Source organism: Megalobrama amblycephala, linkage group LG6 (assembly GCF_018812025.1).
Source record: "Megalobrama amblycephala isolate DHTTF-2021 linkage group LG6, ASM1881202v1, whole genome shotgun sequence".
Taxonomy (NCBI): domain Eukaryota; kingdom Metazoa; phylum Chordata; class Actinopteri; order Cypriniformes; family Xenocyprididae; genus Megalobrama; species Megalobrama amblycephala.
This window is the reverse complement of record NC_063049.1, coordinates 38694505-38711627: the sequence shown is the minus strand read 5'-3', so window position 1 is coordinate 38711627 and position 17123 is coordinate 38694505. Positions and strand designations below refer to the sequence as shown.

The 17123-nt window shown below is 37.6% G+C and overlaps 1 protein-coding gene across 4 annotated transcripts in view; it reads right to left on the bottom strand.

Annotated features, from left to right (window-relative positions):
• traf3ip1 (TNF receptor-associated factor 3 interacting protein 1) overlaps positions 1-17123 on the bottom strand; it is a 33327-nt gene that overhangs the window by 7405 nt on the left and 8799 nt on the right. For 2 of the 4 annotated variants that reach the window (XM_048194556.1, XM_048194557.1), the window contains exons 4-15: positions 15978-16106; positions 15314-15733; positions 14936-15016; positions 14771-14791; positions 10676-10699; positions 10415-10490; positions 8288-8308; positions 7657-7741; positions 6977-7063; positions 6150-6282; positions 6026-6062; positions 5840-5913 (exon numbers count right to left, since the gene is read on the bottom strand). In XM_048194556.1, the coding sequence (XP_048050513.1) occupies positions 5840-5913; positions 6026-6062; positions 6150-6282; positions 6977-7063; positions 7657-7741; positions 8288-8308; positions 10415-10490; positions 10676-10699; positions 14771-14791; positions 14936-15016; positions 15314-15733; positions 15978-16106 (1188 nt within the window). The remainder of the gene's footprint in view (positions 1-5839; positions 5914-6025; positions 6063-6149; positions 6283-6976; positions 7064-7656; positions 7742-8287; positions 8309-10414; positions 10491-10675; positions 10700-14770; positions 14792-14935; positions 15017-15313; positions 15734-15977; positions 16107-17123) is intronic. The other 2 variants (XM_048194558.1, XM_048194559.1) reach the window with 1 other exon arrangement.

The following is a 17123-nucleotide window of genomic DNA, read 5'->3' as shown; positions in this document are numbered from 1 at the left end:
AAATTCATTTTTTCCCCTCTCTCTCTGTGGTTTACAAGTGTGCTCAGATTGAAATGTCTAATAGTTGTCTGCAATGTGGGTGGTTTCTCTGGCCCTTAAACACCCCCTCTAAACAAACACCGGAGAGCACATTCGGCTCACTGTTCGTGGAGCACGAAGGCCAGGCCGGATTCGCTCTGTTTGCCGTCCTCCTGCACCTCACCCCTTAGTCAAAAAAGAAAAGAAAAACTCGGGCTTTCTATCTCAGAGGACATAAATCAATCGTTTATAGGGGCTCTCATTTTCCCCTCTCTTCAGCCAGACCCAAGAAAAATATTTGTTTTGCGTGAGGCAGCTGAGGACAGGTTTTCCCATTATCTCGAACAGTGACACAAGCGGGACGTGGAGTCGGTGTGCCTGGGGCAGGTGGCTTCCAGAGACGCTGATGCATTGGGCCGAAGCCTCTTGCACAAGGATGCCTCATTACCTCGCTATGTGGATCTAAGCCTTCAGCTGCAAGCCCAATTTGCTTAATGAAGAAATGCATGCAAAATGCATGATTAATAGAGTGCTAATGAAGAACTACAAAAAGCAGAACAGCACTCTTCAAATGAAAGCTCTGGCAAAGAAAAATCACAGAATTGCAATCCTCCTGAGAATGATAAACTTGAGAAGCATTCACTTTGTCACTGTGGCGCTGTGTCACGGTTCTGTGAATCTAAAAATTGAGTTCAAACACGACTCATGAGGTAAACTGGGCTTACAAATGAGAACAGTTTTTTCCTGTTAGGACAAGTACAACAAACTAAGTATGAAGTAAGTAATTTATTTGTCACTAGCAGCATCAAACAGAAATGGGAAAAAAATGGCAAACACTCCCCTCGTCTATCACTGTTTGGACAGACATGCAGTTCTGTCCTCAAACACAATAATTAAACAGTTTAGTTTGCTACTTCTAGTATCACAAACTTCATCTTCAAGAACATTTGCAAGAACATTCTGCATTGGGTGGGCGATATAAGCAAAGATTTATAATTCACAATATTGATTTTTTATTTAAATAATCATGAACACTGGCATAAATAAATACTATGTTGTTTTATCTATATCAGTTTGGCATAGTTCCCCCCCCCCCAAAGTAGATAATAAAGCTTTATCATTGTAGTTGAGCATGAGGAGCGTTTTCATTAGTTCCTAAAGACAGTATAGGCATAGACAGGGAGGCTACATGTAAACATGACAGCCAAACTTAGTGGAGGATCAGTTTCACACAATCAGTCATAAATTAAATACATTTCACAAGCATTTAGTACACAAAAATTGCTTCATTTTGAAACGGACATCACTGAAAGTATGGATAACTTGCAGTAAGAGAGGTAAGAGAGTGTATACTGGTTAACATATTTCTACAAGTTTATCATTTTGACCTGTATAAATGCTCACCCCTAGCCTAGTTTGCATTGGGAAAGCTCTTTTGATTAGTTTTCAGATGGGAAAGAAATGTCACTTTCAAGTGATCAGGTAGTCATCAATGATCAATCAAAAAAAGAAAAAGTGCTAATTTTTGATTGGTTACAATAGCATATTGGGTTGTACTTTACTTTCTGATTGGCTAAAGTCAGTGTATTGGCTGTACACTTCCAACATCTTTCACTTATAAATTATAACTACTTTCACTTGCTTTCTTACAAAACTATTTGGCTTGGGATGCTAAAAACAGTGAGATGCTGTTGCATAATCAGTTACCAAAATGCAGATCATTATTCTTTACAGAGGATTTTATGTAAACTACATGAGGAAAGAATTGAACATGGACAGTGTCTTCAATGGAAAAGTCCTTTTTAGACAGCTTGCTACTGGTATAAAGCTCCATGGTGGGTCCAACATGGACTCAAAGGGGAAAGATTAATTGTTTAGCAATGTTTAGGGGTTTCCTCCTTGGGGAAAACATGGGCCCCGTCCAGCAACATCATAAAAATAGCTGGGATTAAGTGAAGTGCAGAGAGGCGGAGTCGTATACACAGGATGGAAGGGTCGGTTTGGCCCTGTGGGGGTCACCGCTGAGATCACCGTCCTGCACTTGCGTGCTAAGCGGATCACCGCAGAACCACAGTGTATGACAGTTCGACTTATGAGAACCAGAAAATGGTAAGACTGAAATGATAGGTTAAAATGCAACCAATTATACTATCAGACATCAGAGACTTGAATCGTGGCATTTCAACGTAACCTTGGGGTCATTCCACAGGGATGTCAATCGTCTCTCATTCAGGGCAAAACGTTGAGGAATGCCACAAGAGTCATTTCCTTACATGTCCAACAAAAAAGGTAGATGTTTACAAAGACACAGGCCTGAAGGGATGACTATTTATTTTCCTGCCTGTTCTGCAGAGCACAAGCTGGTGTGGTGTTCACTCAACAGCCATCCATTTGTGTGCCATGGGGTTTATTTATACATTGCAAACCTTCATCAGGCTAATTTGATTGCGCAAAAGAGGGGAAAGGGAAGAGGGAAAAAAATGCTTATGAAAACGCAGCTGCTGTTAGGGGCCAATACTCTCAAAACAAAAAAGACGCCCTACAAGATGTATCTTACAATAATATACACGTGATCCAGAGGGTCACAACAGAGGTCAGCTGCAAAACGTACGGCAAATTCTTCAGCAAAATGCACCGTGATAGGAAACGGCCCATCATAATATTACATCCGGCCCGTTACTTCAGTCAAATGAAAAAATAACGTCTAGCAGATCTTAATAAATGAAGTTCTGTCGACCCTGGCGAGGTAAATCTTCACTTACGAAGCAGAACGGAAAGCTCAAGCTAATAAAGCCACGGAATGAGTCATTGGCTCCGTTTCACCTTCGGAATTACTAATAGTCAAAACTCTAAATTCTGTGGTCATTCCGAAGGGATTAAGTCATACGTACTTGATGTGGGGATCTCCGTAAACTCGAAATCCTGGAGAGATCTGAGAGTGAAAGCTCATATTTGAGAAGTAATTTATGAGCACTGTAACTTTAAACCTGTTGGGGAGGATAAGGAAGCTCAATATTTACATTTTTAACCCTGGATGTTACACCGTGATTACAGGAGAGCAGCCGCTTTATTGCGTTGACCTTCACCCCGCTTTCAAGTCAGGAAGGAAGTCATTACAGGGTTTTTTTTCATACAGCTGACTAGACAGGAGAGGTGCGGCGTGTACTACCTCAAAAACACACGCCCATTTCATGCCCCGCAATTAAGACAAAGAATTTAGAAAGCTGATGAGGCTAAATTAAGTCAATTAGGGGAGTGCGCCGTGCAGTGCTCAGGTTCCAGCCTGAAGTTGGCCTGCGTCTGATGGGGGAAATCTAATTTGATTATTTGGGATTGAAAGGAAATCCAGTCTGATTGTTTTGAAATCAAGAACACAGGAGGGAGAAGCGCTCGCTGTAAGGGCCAGCTGGGAGCAGCTCACTGTGTGCGGCTGAGTTTGAACACCAAACGATATCCCTCCGGCGGCAAAACACACAGAGCTCACGTCTACTCAATGAGAACTGTAACCAAATGAATTAAATGAAACTTGTGTGATCATTTACTTACCCTCATATCTTTCCAAACCTGTAAAAGTTAAAGAATGTATTGACTTCTCTTTTTCATGCAAGGAAAGGTAATGGGAGCTCCAGTTCAGGTTTGACATCAAATCCATGCTTGAAAGTCTTAATTTGCTTTCATTATATGGAGAAGAAATGACAAATAAATGTAGAAATATATGAATTTCAATGTAGCTTTTGAATTAATATGAGGTAATAAAACCTGCATACTGTATACACTACTGTTTAGGGTCAGTACGATTAATGTTCCTAAAAGAAGTATCTTATGATCACCAAAGCTGAATTTATTTGATCAAAAATACAATTACTGTAGGTTCAATTAGGTTCTAGCTGAGAAAAGTATGAAATAAAGATTAGAAGAATCATTCAAGGAACCATTAAAGAACCAGAATGGTTATATGAAAACTGCCACAGAGTCAAAATTCCTTACAATTTCCAACATCTCAATATGTCCCTACTGCCAACTCACACTCTGAGCATGTGACTAAGGTGGGAAGTCAGGGTGAAGAGGTGAGGGTTCTGCATGAAGGCCACCACCAAACGCTGCATCCATCAGGCCTAAAGCCAATGACGGACAGATAGACCGGAGCGTACATTCCGGCTAGTGTGGACCACCCAGTGCAGACCACCCTTTCCACCAGGGCACGGACAGGATGGCTTCAACACTCAAATCACATTGTTCCCATCTTCCCTGGCTCACAAATAGCCCAAAGAAGGGGTGTGTGATATCACGATTTTAGATTGCGAACGATTAAAATGTCTTCACGATCTGCCTTTGAAGAGAGATCGTAGTATCGTAGCATCAGTGGCAGTTCTGCTGCCACCGTCCCAACATACTGTACAACGCGATGTACATGTTTAGCAATGCAGTGGTAGGGTTACACTCACATTACAGTGCAGTTCTTCACCATCATGAAAGTTTATTATTTGCAGGCATTTTAAAGCCATGCCAGTTAAACTTTTTATTAGCACACTGTTCTGAGCGTGTACACCTAAAATGCCTGTCAGACAGCGTGAGTACTGAACTAAATCTTATTGCGCTTTAACTGTTAAATACACACTAGGTTTACATAAACAGTCATTTATATCTTAAGTGAATGTAAACAGTTCAGATGTCAGTAATTTATTAGATCTGTGCATTAGGTCTTAAAGTGACAGCAGCCTAATAAACCTGCTGCTATCGGAGTCATTTATGTTAATCAAACAACAAAATACAAAGAGAAATTCACTCACTGCTCTTCACTGAATAACTTCAGTATTTTTAAGAATCAGTGTATATTTAATTCATACAGTGGAGTTGTATTATTACATTTGTTTATTCAATTTCTTATCTGAATGCTACTATTACAGTAAATACACCTACTGTAGACTAAAATATTAATGCACTGTTTATTTCATTTGTATGTGGTATTGTATTTGTCCTATAATTTGCATCTTTATTCTTACTTTAGATATTTTTTAGTATTGCCCACCCCTACTTTGGCCTTTCCTTTTTTTTGTTGATCATGGATCGTGATCCTGTCTGAAAAAAAATTGTGATTTTGTTTTGCCATATCGCCCACCCCAACCCAAAAGCAAGCTAAAAATTTGGGAAGATATTGATAAAGTGCCACTTTGGATTGACAATGATATTCCAGCATTCCTGAAAAATTGTTACACAAATTTTATGGCAACAGAAGAAAACTACATAGCCTAAACCGCACTTAAACTCTGTAACTGAAGAGATGCTGTCTGTGTAATTTGTTTTATTGCTCTTTGGAAATGAAATACTACCCTAATATTAATCTGTTTTCCATTGATGGTAACCAAAATTCGGTAACCAAAACCAACAAAATTCACAAACAAACAGGCCACAATTGTTAACCATGTTAACCACAAAAACATCTAAAACAGCATGTATGGAGCCATCATGCTTATTTTGCCCTAATTATTTAAGCTCAGCTGAACAGAATAACACTTCAAATGGCTCTGAGGGACCGCAATTTCATTTCTCCACTCCATTTGCAAAGTTGCTTTCTTTAGTAAACTGACGGTACACTGGGTCAGGCTTTGGAAATAAAAAAAGAGAGACAGACACATCCCTTAGGTATTGTTTACGGCACAAAAAAAATGCTGATTCCCTTGATAAAGAGATTTTGAAATGCATTTACTCATGTTACTGGAATTTGGTTGTAAAAAAAACAACTTGGAGCATGGAAGATGGAATAGCACCGCCACCTAGTGGTATTAACAGGAACAACACAGAGCTTAAAACAATGTCATACCTGTTCTTTTGACTTTGTGGATGGAGATGATTCATAGTCTTTTTTTGTCTCCAGGATTTTTTTCACAAGCCCACCTATGAACAAATGGAAACCATTCAGTCTTTCATGATTTTAATTTTTTAATTCACAACAGTCATCATTTTTGAATTTTCATTTCAGGCTGAATTATTATTATTCAAGACTCACCATGTTTATCATCCCCTTGCAGTTCAAGTGAATTACGCTGTAATGAAAAATAAGTCAATTTAGTCTGAATCAAGCAGATTTTTTTTAACCTAAATACTACATGCATAAAAAGCGCCAACACTACCTCCATTTCTGGTATGTCAGAGGGAGGCGGAGCGGTCTCCTCCACCACAAACTGCCCATCTTCATCATCCTCATCTTCAGAGAACTTCTTGCCATCCAAAATGACCGTTGCAGTGGTCTTGCCACTGCCCAGCCTGAGAAAACCAGTCATGCTTAAATTCAACTTGAAAAGTTTTTTTTCTTAGATTTAATTAACACTGATGTTTTTTTATCATATGCCATTCAAAAGTTTGGGGTTAGTAAGACTTTTTTTTTTTTTTAAAGAAATGAATACTTTTATTTAGCATGGACAATGTAATAAAAGAATTAAAGAATCCTGAAAAAAAACTGTATCATGGTTTCAACAAAAATACTATGCAGTACAACTGTTTTCAACCTTGATAATAATAATAATAATAAAATAATAAGAAACATTTCTTGAGCAGCAGATCAGCATATGTTTCTGAAGGATCCTGTCTGGAAGCTTGTTTCTGCCACGAAATTTAAAAAAATAATTACTTTTTATATCACAATTCTGATTTTTTTTATATCTTGTAAGTTGGACTTTATAACTTGCAATCGCAAGTTTATAACTCTTCTGAAAAAAGAGAGAATTGCGAGTTCATATCTATAAAAAAAATAATAATTTTCTGTCAATTGCGACTTAAAAAAAAAAAAAACTTTAAACATTTTCTGTCTCCAAACATTTGAAAGGAAGTGTATATCACTATCACAAAATATTACGAGGGTATTTCACGTAAGAACCCCCTACCTATGGTAAAATCCCTTGTAGCTTACTTCTTTAATATAAAGTGGGAAACTGAGAGCCTGATGAGCGAGATCTCTCACCTCTCTGCTGGGGTCACATCAGCGTAGCTCTCCTGTCGCTTGACACGGGGGGCTGCTGGTCGAGCGCTGCTGGGCCGTGGTAATCTTCTACTCACAAAAACATTGCAAACAAAAGAAGAATGAATATGTTCACTTTAAATACACAAACACTTTTTTGTAAGGTATGCATGTGATTTTAAGCGTGGGGAGTTTATGTAATGGCAAGTTCCTATATGGCTAAATGCTTACAGAAATAGTCCTGAGAACAAGAGTAATGATCTGGAAGAGAGTGATATCTATCTTGTGGTTTGATCTTGCGGTACAGTGCAGTGAAAGCAGTGGATTTGCATCAGTGACTTCCACTGCCAGACAATCTCTCACAGGGACATACATGATACACTCCATCCACCCACAATCCCCTCAACACATTATCACACTGGGTTACTTTGTTATCATTGGACGGAAATGTAGCCATTTTTTATTAAAAAAAAACACTTATGGGATCATTTGCACTAATTAAGGAAGTTAGGAAAGAAAGAAAGAAAGAAAGAAAGAAAGAAAGAAAGAAAGAAAGAAAGAAAGAAAGAAAGAAAGAAAGAAAGAAAGAAAGAAAGAAAGAAAGAAAGAAAGAAAGAAAGAAAGAAAGAAAGAAAGAAAGAAAGAAAGAAAGAAAGAAAGAAAGAAAGAAAGAAAGAAAGAACCTGTGTGTTGTTTGAGGTGGCACAGAATCCGTTGCTTCTCCATTCTCAATGGGGACTGGTTTCTCTGCTGAAGGGATGTCCCCTTCTGGAAGAAGAAAAAAATGTTTCCAGAAAGGGTTTAAATTAATTTATTAAAATCAAGGAAATTCTGAATTTGAATAAACAATTACTATTTAACTGTTTTTTTTCCTTTCTATAAATATATTCCTTGACACATGAGCAGTTCATGATCTGGTGTTTTCTGTCTCGGAGCGGCTCCCCACAAACTCATCTCTGCAATTGCTGTGCGTTTGAGTAGCTTATAATGGATTTCAAAACGCAACATGCATCAACCATCTTCCCAAATTTGTAACAGAATTTTATTGATTATCATTATTATAATATATTCAAATTAAATGAAGTCCATAAAAACAATGTGAATGTAGCTTGAGACAACTACAGTAGAGAGATTTTATTATGCTTTATATATATATATATATATATATATATATATATATATATATATGAATGACAAAAAGCAATACATGACAAAATATTCAAAATATGATTTGAGTTAAATCATGCAGCCCTACATGCAGGCTGTATGTTTGTTTTGGTTTTGTAGGCATTTTTGAAATAAAACAACACTTACCTCCTTCACTTTCAGTCTCATCTGAAACAGATACACAATCCATGTTATAATTTCAGACAAATCACATAAAACAACATCTGATGTGCTGCTGTGATTTTCATCACGGTGTTAAAAATTCTCTTGAGACTTCCACAGAAGATATATGTACATGTTTTAATATTTAGTCCACTTCTATTATTGATTGCTATCAGGATGTGAAGAGAGGTTCAACCAGTATAACAAAAAGTGTTCATAAAAAATTGCCTACCCTACCTTTAAAGGTGCCCTAGATTCAAAAATTGAATTTATCTTGGCATAGTTAAATAACAAGAGTTCAGTACATGGAAATGACATACACTGAGTCTCAAACTCCATTGTTTCCTCCTTCCTATATAAATCTCATTTGTTTAAAAGACCTCCGAAGAACAGGCGAATCTCAACATAACACCGATTGTTACGTAACAGTCGGGGTGTACGCCCCCAATATTTGCATATGCCAGCCCATGTTCCCAACATTATGAAAGGCATTAGACAAGGGCAGAACCTCTGGATCTGTGCACAGCTGAATCATCAGACTAGGTAAGCAAGCAAGGACAATAGCAAAAAATGGCAGATGGAGCAATAATAACTGACATGATTCATGATAACATGATATTTTTAGTGATATTTGTAAATTGTCTTTCTAAATGTTTCGTTAGCATGTTGCTAATGTACTGTTAAATGTGGTTAAAGTTACCATCGTTTATTACTGTATTCACGGAGACAAGAGCCGTCGCTATTTTCATTTTTAAACACTTGCAGTCTGTATAATGCATAAACAACTTCATTCTTTATAAATCTCTCCAACAGAGTAGCATTAGCTGTTAGCCACGGAGCATAGCCTCAAACTCATTCAGAATCAATGTAAACATCAAAATAAACACTGTACTTACGCGATTAGACATGTTGCATGACGAACACTTTGTAAAGATCCATTTTGAGGGTTATATTAGCTGTTTGAACGTTTTTTTATGTTGTTTAAGGCAAGCGCGAGCTCTTGGGGCGTGGAGCACCAGATTTAAAGGGCCCCAAAATAGGCAGTTAAAAAAATGAATTAAAAATAAATCTATGGGGTATTTTGAGCTGAAACTTCACAGACACATTCAGGGGACACCTTAGACTTATATTACATCTTTTAAAAAAACGTTCTAGGGCACCTTTAAAGGGTTAGTTCACCCAAAAATGAAATTTCTGTCATTAATTACTCACCCTCAGGTCGTTCCACACCCGTAAGACCTTCGTTCATCTTCGGAACCCAAATTAAGATATTTTTGATAAAATCCGAGAGGTATATGACTCACCCATAGACAGCAATATAATCAACACTTTCAAGGTCCAGAAAGGTACTAAAAACATCGTTAAAACAGTTGATGTGACAACAGTGGTTCAACCTTAATTTTATGAAGCGGCGAGAATACTTTTTGTGCGCAAAAACAAAACAAAAATAACGACTTGATTCAACAATATCTTCTCTTCTGTGTCATTCTCATATGTTGCTTATGTCCAGCGCTTCAAGGTCCTACATAAGAATGCCTACTATTATTATTAGCCGGCTCCTGCGTCAGCATCATACGCATGCGTCGTGCTGCTCATGTGATCAGCTTTGGCAAATACTGAGCCGGCATTCAGACGTAAACACGGAAGCCTTCTCTGTGCTTACTGCATCACCTACTTAAGGATAATGACAGAGAAGAGACTGTTGAATAATGTCGTTATTTTTGTTTTGTTTTTGCGCACAAAAAGTATTCTCGTCGCTTCATAATGATATGTTTAGTACATTTCCGGACCTTGAAAGTGTTGATTATATTGCTGTCTATGGACGAGAACATACCAAAAGAACATATCAAAAAAATCTTAATTTGTGTTCTGAAGATGAACGAAGGTCTTACGGGTGTGGAACGACATGAGGGTGAGTAATTAATGACAGAAATTTCATTTTTGGGTGAACTATCCCTTTAGTTTGTTTAGACTGGGTTTGTAAAAATTTGACTTCTTAAGTTGACTTCAGACTCAAAAGAACTAAACAGATCAAGTTGGATATGCAACAAAGTGTTAATGCACTGTACATCAATAATTAATAGGGTCTGTTAAGGAAGAAAGGTTTAGTACCTTGACCTCCTGCTTTGGGCCACCGCCTCTGTCCTTTAGCCGACGAGGGCCTTGGGATCCGGGAAGGACTCTCAGCCTGAAAGGAATGACGAAAGACATTAATTTTCCTGTATTATCACTAGGAGTTCCGAAATCACTCAAGATCACCTGAGCCTTCTTTCTTTACAAACCCTCTAAAACAAAAGTCTTCTAGGCTGTTGTTGCAGACATGAAACATCATCATAGGAGGAAACAGATTCACTTGGGATAAACAGAAATTACCTCAATTTCAGAGAGATCTGTAGGCTGAATGAAGACAAAACAAAATGCAACAGAGATCCTTAAGACTTTCACACTTATGTTTATAGTACACTTGCTTTAAACAGCTGCACTACTAGCCAAATCAAAAAAGCTCACTACTCCACATGAGAAGCTACAGAAGCTGCAAAGACACATAGACGGGAAGCAACATGGCCCACAAAAATATTTAGTCAGATAATGCATGAAGTTACAATACCAGCCAATCAGGGTATATTAAAGGGTATTTGCTAAAGCAAAGCACTTAGGGTTATGGCTCTAAGCAGACCCTTAAAGAGATAGTTAACCCAAAAATGAAAATTTGCTGTAAATTGACTAAGAAGATTTTTAGCTGAAACTGTGGTCCTTGGTGATTCATATAATGCAAGCATGAGATTCCTGTAGCACAATGATGAATCTGTGAAAAGTCAAACTTGCCGATTGAGATTGCGCAAGTGAACAATTTTAATTTCTTTATATAGGTTGCAGCATCCAGGATAAGCAAACGCGTCCTCCCTCTCTGTTGCAAACAAACACAGTGTCAGCTCATGTGTGAGTTTGCTCTCATGCATACGTCATTATGCGACAGGAAGCTTGTGCTCCAGACTGTCGTGAACGCACTCATGACCGTTAGCCGAGGCTGTGGATGTTTCTTGCATGTATGTACAGTGGCATGAAAAAGTATGTGAACCCCTTGCAGAATCTGTGAAAATGAAAATTATTTTAATAAAATAAGGGATAATAAAAAATGCATGTTATTTTTTGTTTAGTACTGTCCTGAGTAAGATATTTTACATAAAAGATGTTTGCATTTAGTTCACAAGACAAAACAATAGCTGAATTTATTAAAATAACCCCATTCATAAGTATGTGAACCATTGATTCTCAATACTGTGTGTGGTTACCTGATGATCCACGACTGTTTTTATGTTTTGTGATGGTTGTTCATGAGTCTCTTGTTTGTCCTGAGCAGTTAAACTGAGCTCTGTTCTTCAGAAAAATCCTCCAGGTCCTGCAAATTCATCAGTTTTCAAGCATTTTTGCATATTTGAACCCTTTCCAGCAGTGACTGTAGGATTTTGAGATCTGTGTTTTCATACTGAGGACAACTGAGGGACTCAAACACAACTACTTAATGCATCATGTTTCCTTCTGGAGCATCAGTGAATGTTTGAACCTTTTTTAATAGTTGAGTTTGAGTCCCTCAGTTGTCCTCAGTGTGAAAAGATGAATCTCAAAATCATTCAGTCACAGCTGGAAAGGGTTCAAATATGCAAAAATGCTTGAAAACTGATGAATCTGCAGGACCTGGAGGATTTTTCGGAAGAACAGAGCTCAGTTTAACTGCTCAGGACAAACAAGAGACTCATGAACAACCATCACAAAACAAACAAACAGTCGTGGAGCATCAGGTAACCACACACAGTATTGAGAATCAATGGTTCACAAACTTTTGAATGGGGCCATTTTAATAAATTCAGCTATTGTTTTGTCTTGTGAACTAAATGCAATCATCTTTTATGTAAAATATCTTACTCAGGACAGTACTAAACAAAAAATAACATGCATTTTTATTATCCCTCTTATTTTATTAAAATAATTCTCATTTTCACAGATTCTGCAAGAGGTTCACATACATTTTCATGCCACTGTTTCTTGCACAAACCGATTGTTTCACTTCATAAGTCCTCAATGTGTCATCAGGAGTCAAAGGTATTCATTTTGTTTAGCCTGTATATGTTGTATATGAATCTCCAAGGACCACAGTTTCAGCTAAAAAATTTCCTTACTGTTCTCCTGAAGAAAAAAGTGTCACCTACATCTTGGATGGCCTTAGGTTGAGTAAATTAACAGCAAATGTTCATTTTTGGGTGAACTATCCCTTTAAAAATCAGTGAGAAATGACTCAGTGGCCAAAGACTTAACACTAGGGGTGCAACGGTTCAGATTACTCACGGTTCGGTTTGTATCACGGTTTTAGGCTGACGGTTACGGTATGGTTTGCTATGTGCTATGTTCGAGTAAAAAAATTACTATTGTCAAATAAAAATAAAGAAAATATGAAGAAATAATCAAACGGCACAAATAAATATAGTAAAGCAAAGATACAAATAAATAAAGCTTTTCAGGTTTTTCGTGTATCCAGTTTTCAGGTACAGAAACTGAATAAGGTAGCTAATAAAATGTAAAACAACATTGCATGTAATCTTCACTGTATAAATTAAATAAAGATCAATCATTATTAATTATTAAGTTACTATTCAGTCATGAGCAATGAGTGATTTCCTTGTCTTTTGTTGTTTGATTAACATTAAAAACACATTTAGACAGCAGGAATGCAAGGTGCGGTCTCTTTAAGACATAATACACGGATCAGTACACTGATACTGAACACATGCGTTCTTTCTCGAGTATATAAGTTCACCTAAGACATAACCGACTATGACGGGCATGTTGACAATTTTGTGTGAATTTGTCCGTTCAAGCACAAGACTTGAAGGAGACATCAATATTTGCACGCTGTACACGTGCTTCCGCGATTTCGGATGAGTGCACAATTCTTCTCACAGCGTTCTCTTTCGCACCTTGCATTCGAATGTTTAAATTGGCAAGGCTTAAATGAGTTTAGGTTAAATGCGGATAGCAACGTGTGCTGTTCAGGTCTCACCTGAGCTTGCGCGCTATCAACTCCCGGGTGATGACGGCGAAATGACTGGTCATTTAGAGCATACGGCACTCGCACTGAACAAAGTTTAGGGGAAGCCAGAATGCGTATCCACCAACAGAAACATACATTAGCCTAACTATGCCTATCTGTTTTATTTATTTTCTACAAACCACATTATAGATGCGTATGCATCGTCAGATATGAGATGAACCGTGGTGCAACCGAGCGTGCAGACCGGTACGGTTCGATTTTTTACCAAGAACCGTGTCACCCCTACTTAACTCTGAATGCTAATAAATAGCAGGACTATATACGGTATACTGTTGATTTGGCAACAAGAGAGCATCTTGTTTTCTGTCACACAAAAAGCTCAATGTAAGATATTTTCTCAAAAATGCAGTATCCAAGGATGGGATACATTGTTTATTGCTGTTATTTTCAGCAATTTATGTGAAAATATAAGCTTACAAATGTAATTTATATTTATTCTGCCTTTTGCCACATTAAAAAAAAATCTGTTCAAACACTTCTTTTCTATTGAATACTTTATTGATTTAATTACTATTTTACTTTGGTCCATTATACACGTTAAATGCGACTTCTGTCTATAAAAGGCGGTCCATAAGTTGATAATGCCTGATAATGGTCCTGTGAATGATAACACTAAAATATAAACATTTACTTTATTGAACTTTAAAAAAAAAAAAAAAAAAAAAAAAAAAAAAAAAAATCTTAAAAAGAAACGTTAGTATTTGCTATATATACACTATTTAAAAGTCGGGGATCAGTAAGATTTTTTTTTAAACAAAATTAATACTTTTATTCAACAAGAATGCATTAAATTGATCAAAAGTGTCTTTTACAAAGAAAATGTATTCCACAAAAATATTAAGCAGCACAACTGTTTTTAGTTGTGACATTGATAATAATAATAATAATAAGAAGAAGAAGAAATGTTTCTTCAGCAGCAAATCAGCATATTAGAATGATTTCTGAAGTATCATGTGACACTGAAGATTGGAGTATTGATGCTGAAAATTCAGCTTTGTCATCGCAGGAACAATTTACATAAAAAAAATATTAAAATAGAAATCCATTTTAAATTGTAATGAGATTTCACAATATCACAGTTTTTACTATATATTTATGATCAAATAAATGCAACCTTGGTGAATATAAGAGATTTCTTTCAAAACATTTCAAAAATCTTACCGACCTCAAACCTTTGCCTTAGGACCAGAGAAAATTCTTAACTAATGGCTTAACCTGGGCAGCAGAAAAAATCCTAATTGTCGAGGCCTGATAAGACAACCTCCACCATTAAGACTGTCCCTGAGCAATGCTAAGTATGCAAAACACCTATTATTCCACAGCGAAGCAAAGCTGGCACTGAAATCACAACAGACTCGTACCTCCAGTTCACCACCCTCCGCCTCCAATTCAGAGGAACAAAGACAAGAATAAAGAACTATGAGGAACATTATGTCAACAAGCCTTGATGACCCATACCTACAGAACAAACGTTAAGGGTGTAAGCAGAATGAGACACAGGGCTGTGAGCGAGTGATCAACATTACCTCTTCTGCTTCGGCTTCATGTGTTTTAATTGCAACCTCTGGGTGAGGCTTTGACTTGGTGATCTCCTCTACTGCCTTGATCTATGGAAAAAGTCAAGTTGTTATTGTGTATTTAAAGCTGAGAAAGACTAATTCAGAAGTTTAACGGCACACAAATTTGCTTTGAGGTCAAGAAATAGTGCAGGAGGTTAAACATTTTGTAAAATTTTCACAATCCTAAAACTGCATTTCTAGGTTTAAATGGGACTTTAAGTGCAAGAGAATTACTTTATATCTCTGAATTGGACAAAAAAAAAAAAAAAAGGCTGGTAAAATTGGTCATTTGCCTGTCATTGTGGCTAAAAAAAGCTACAGAGTCATAAAATCTGGTGAGCAAACCTTTCTATCGCCTCTGTCCTTCAGCTTCTCCTCGGTCTCTCTGTGTCGTTCTTTCTCTTTTTCTCTCTCCCTTCGTTTCTCGCGCTCACGATCTCTCTCCTTGTCTCGTTCTCTGTCTTTGTGAGATTCTCGTTCCCTTTTCTTATCCCTTTCTTTATCTCGCTCTCTCTCCTTGTCCTTGTTGCGGTCCTTCTCCTTCTCTCGCTCACGCTCCTTCTCTCTGGTCTTGTCTTTCTCCCGATCCCGGCTCTTGTCCTTGTCCTTGTCTCTGTCTTTTGTCCGGTCTCTTTCGCGCCCTTTGTCAGACCTCTCGGCATCTTGTCGGCGGTCCTTGTCGTCCCTCTTGCTCTCGTGATCTTTCGGTTGATCTGGATCTTTCTGCTCTCTGCTTCCGCTGCTCTCTTTAATGCCCTTCCTCTCCTGAACAAACAGCAAAAGACTACATCAAATTTTCACTTTAATTTAATGCCAAAATAACCCCTACAGCTTCATCAGGACCCAAATGCAAAGCCTTATTAAAATTCCAGTTTTAACGAGTAAAAGACAAAGACGTAACCAAAATGCCCAAGAGGGACAAGTTGAGGAATGAATAGTGATTTAAGACAACAGAAAATTCTGGTTTGGTTTAAAATGTCACTGGGTCAAAGCCTCAAGCAGGTCTCACCTCTCGGTCTCGGTGGCGCTCCCTGCCCTCTCGGTTCTCCTTGTCCTGGGATCTGGAGGTGCTGGGCTTCCCCTTCTGATCCAGCTTGTCTCCTGCTAACACCCGCCTAACAGCCTCATCACTGGAGAGCTAGAACAAGGAAAAGGCACGCTGTTTAACAACAACTTAGCATTATGAACACAAGTCCCAAGCAACCCTCTGCATGCTCACCGAAAAAAAAATAATTCAGGGTTTAGTTAATCAAGAGTTAACTGAACAGATGAGGATGACAGAATTTGACAGAATGAAAGGAAATAGGATAATAACTTTCAGTCTGTTCCTCACAGAAAGCTATCATATGTCTTCTAAAGGCTTGGAATATAGCACACAAGTCATATGGATTACTTTATGATAATTTTATGGTACTTTTTGTCCTTTTTTGAGCTTGACAGCCACTTTTTATTACATAGAATAAGTGAAGCAACAACATTTTTACCCAAAATACATCCTTTTTGGTTCCACAGAAAAAAGAAATTAGTAAATGATGACAATTTTCATTTTTTGGGTTAACTATCCCCTTAACAACATTGCCAATTTCACCTGAAGTTTCCGTTCAAAGTTAGCTACAATCAGGGCTTGACATTAACACCCGCCAACCCGCCAAATGCAGGTGGATTTCAGCAGTGGAGTGTAACGCAGTCACTCCTACTAGCCACTTTTGCGGGTTGAATTTTATTTACATTTCTCAATTGTAGTCTTTTAAAAAGGCATCTGAAATAATAAACTAAGTGCAATAGTGTTGTCAAAAATATAGATTTTTAGATACACATTGATACTGAAATATCTGAAATGCTTCCAGTGCTTTTTTTCTGCAGAATAGATACATGATACCAGCTGCGCTTTCTGACTCTCATCTCTCAGACAGTGAGTTGATACACAAACCCGCCTCCCCTCACTCACTTGTTTCATTTGCTTCCGATGAATATTGTTGGTGTTACAGGGCTTGAATTTCAGTGTCATATTGCGCATATTTTTACTCATTCCTGCAGATTTTGTGCTCACACCCAAAGTGAGCGCACATAAAGCTGCCTCTCAGTACTAAATTGAGTTCTTTTTTGCAAAACACGTCTAACAGTATAATGGACACAGATCAGATGTTAAAGCATA